This window comes from Atractosteus spatula, chromosome 4 (genome assembly GCF_055471065.1).
Source record: "Atractosteus spatula isolate fAtrSpa1 chromosome 4, fAtrSpa1.hap1, whole genome shotgun sequence".
In the NCBI taxonomy this organism is placed as follows: domain Eukaryota; kingdom Metazoa; phylum Chordata; class Actinopteri; order Semionotiformes; family Lepisosteidae; genus Atractosteus; species Atractosteus spatula.
The window spans coordinates 21302412-21304908 of NC_142709.1; the positions used below are offsets into that span (position 1 = coordinate 21302412).

Here is a 2497-nt window from a genome sequence, read left to right on the forward strand (position 1 = left end):
TACACGTTGCGAAAGTGTTAACACACTGTGACGAAACTATGGCGATCCGGTGATGATGAGACGAGATGCGATGAGATGATTCCTCGCAACGTTGATGACCTTGTCTCCGATGATTGACGACGATGTTGTCGACTTCTTTGTCGACACAGATGATAACTCCAATCCAACCTTTATCCACACGTCCACGATCAACAATCCTCGCAAAAACTGAATCTCAGATGAAGATTAAGGAAATTACAGTACACAGAAGACCTCAAGAGTCGATGATACGAACGTTGGATATGTCCCAAATCCAAGATGCAGGATTAGAACAGCGATCAAAGCAAAATAATCGCGTCGCTGGCGACACACACACTGGATAGTTATTAAAACTTAAGTGGTGTGACATCCTACAAATGGCGACTACAAAGAAAAGAAAAGTTGATGCAGAGTGTCGATCTTTCCAAGAGAAATGGACAAATGATTATTTTTTTGTTGAAGTCAAAGGCAAACCTGTGTGCCTAGTTTGTGGCGATGCGTTAGCAGTAATGAAAAAAGCCAATCTGGAGCGTCATTACAGCTCAAAACATGCTAAACTCAATGAAGTGGGAGGCCAAATGCGTCTGGATAAAATCAATGCTCTTCAGCGGAGTTTGGAATCACAACAAGCCGCTTTCACTAGGCCTCGTTGTGACAGAGACAACGTTATTCAGATGAGTTATGTAGTGAGCAAGCTAATCTTAAAGAAGCTGAGGCCTCATGTAGAGGGAGAGTTTGTGAAAGAGTGCATGGTGGCTGCTGCGGAGTTGTTAGCACCAGACAAAGTAAAATTGTTTCAGAGTGTTAGTTTGTCTCAGAGAACCGTCTCAGATCGGATTACTGACTTAGCACAAGATATTGAAAAAACACTGAAGGATTCTGCAGGAGATTTCCAATTTTTCTCTCTGGCTTGTGAGGAGACAACGGACATAACAAATACTGCCCAACTGGCCGTTTTCGTTCGTAGGATAACTGCAGAGTTTGACACGCGAGAGGAACTGCTGTCACTGGAAGCCATGCATGGCACTATAAGAGGTGAGGACTTGTTTGAGAGACTTGTTTTATCAATGAAAAAACTTGAGCTAACATTTGAAAAGTTAAGTGGCCTTACTACAGATGGAGCTCCAGCCATGGTTGGCTCGCAAAAAGGGTTAATTGCATTTGTCAAGAAAGAACTGAATCGTCTCAGTCTTGTGATTTAATTATATGCCACTGCATCATACACCAAGAAAGTCTCTGTGCACAGTCGTTGCGGCCCAACAATGTGATGTCAACAGTAGTGTCATGCATACATTTTGTCAAAAGCAGAGGGTTTAACAGCCGCCAGTTTAAGGAGTTACTGAAAAATCTTGACTCTGAGTACAGTGATCTTGTTTATCACTGTGAAGTGCGGTGGCTGAGTCACGGGAACATGCTCATGAGGTTTTAAGAACTGCGGGATGAAGTCAAGCAGTTCATGGAGATGAAGGGAAAACCTGTCAGGGAACTCAATGATAGCAAGTGGCTGTGTGATCTAGCGTTCATGGTGGACATTACCAAGTACCTCTCAGAGCTGAACATCAAGCTGCAGGGCCCCAACCAGCTTCTCAGCTCCCTGCTTTCAAACGTGAAATCATTTGAAGCTAAATTAAGGCTGTGGAAAGTGCAACTCCAAAGTAATAACACGGTGCATTTCCCCACTCTGGAAGGACAAAAGCCTTCTACGACACTTGAATATGCTGGTGAATGTGCGAAACTAATTGAGGCATTTAATGAAAGATTCAAGGACGTGAAAAGTAAACAAATGGAATTGAACATCGTTGCTACACCATTCAATGTGGAACCAGCTGATAACCTACAACACAAAATCATTCAGCTGCAAAGCGATGATGAGCTGAAAGCTAGGTACAACAACCTCCCACTGCTTGAGTTCTATAAACGTTACATAAGCAATGATGAATTTCCCACTTTGAGGAGACATGCATTGAAATATGCATCTGTGTTCGGAACAACTTACAGCTGCGAGCAGTTCTTTTCAAAACTTATCATCGCAAAGAGTCGACTGCGCTCCAGACTGACCGACGCAAACCTGGAAAAGCAGTTGCGAGTAGCAACATCATCAATACCAGCTAACATCACACACCTCACCAAAGAGAAGCTGTTCCAGCCATCACATTAGGGTTGAGTTAATTAAATGTTTGATCAAATATAGCAGGCTAATTTTTAAATTGATAATTTTGTATGGCCCGCGAATGATGTTATAAATATCCAAATGGCCCTTAGCAGAAAAAAGGTTCCCCACCCCTGCCCTAGAGCCCCAGGCTGCATTCCACTTGCCTTCTAGCTGACAGAAGACTCAGAAGGGGTAATCAATCAGTTTCTTATCAGTGGTCCTTTTTTTCACACCAGAAGGCAACTCTGAGGTTTTTTTCAATACATAACAGCAGAAAAACACTCTCTAGCAGTGTCTAAAGGTTTTTATAGCAATTGCAATGGTTTT

The 2497-nt window shown here is 42.7% G+C and overlaps 1 protein-coding gene across 1 annotated transcript; it reads left to right on the forward strand.

Annotated features, from left to right (window-relative positions):
- The first annotated feature begins 395 nt into the window (after positions 1 to 395).
- On the forward strand, positions 396 to 2176 carry LOC148836013 (general transcription factor II-I repeat domain-containing protein 2B-like). The gene is made up of 2 exons (XM_088913123.1): positions 396 to 1053; positions 1449 to 2176. The coding sequence occupies exons 1-2, from the start codon at positions 396 to 398 to the stop codon at positions 2174 to 2176; spliced, it is 1386 nt and encodes a 461-aa protein (XP_088769249.1).
- The last annotated feature ends 321 nt before the right edge of the window (positions 2177 to 2497 follow it).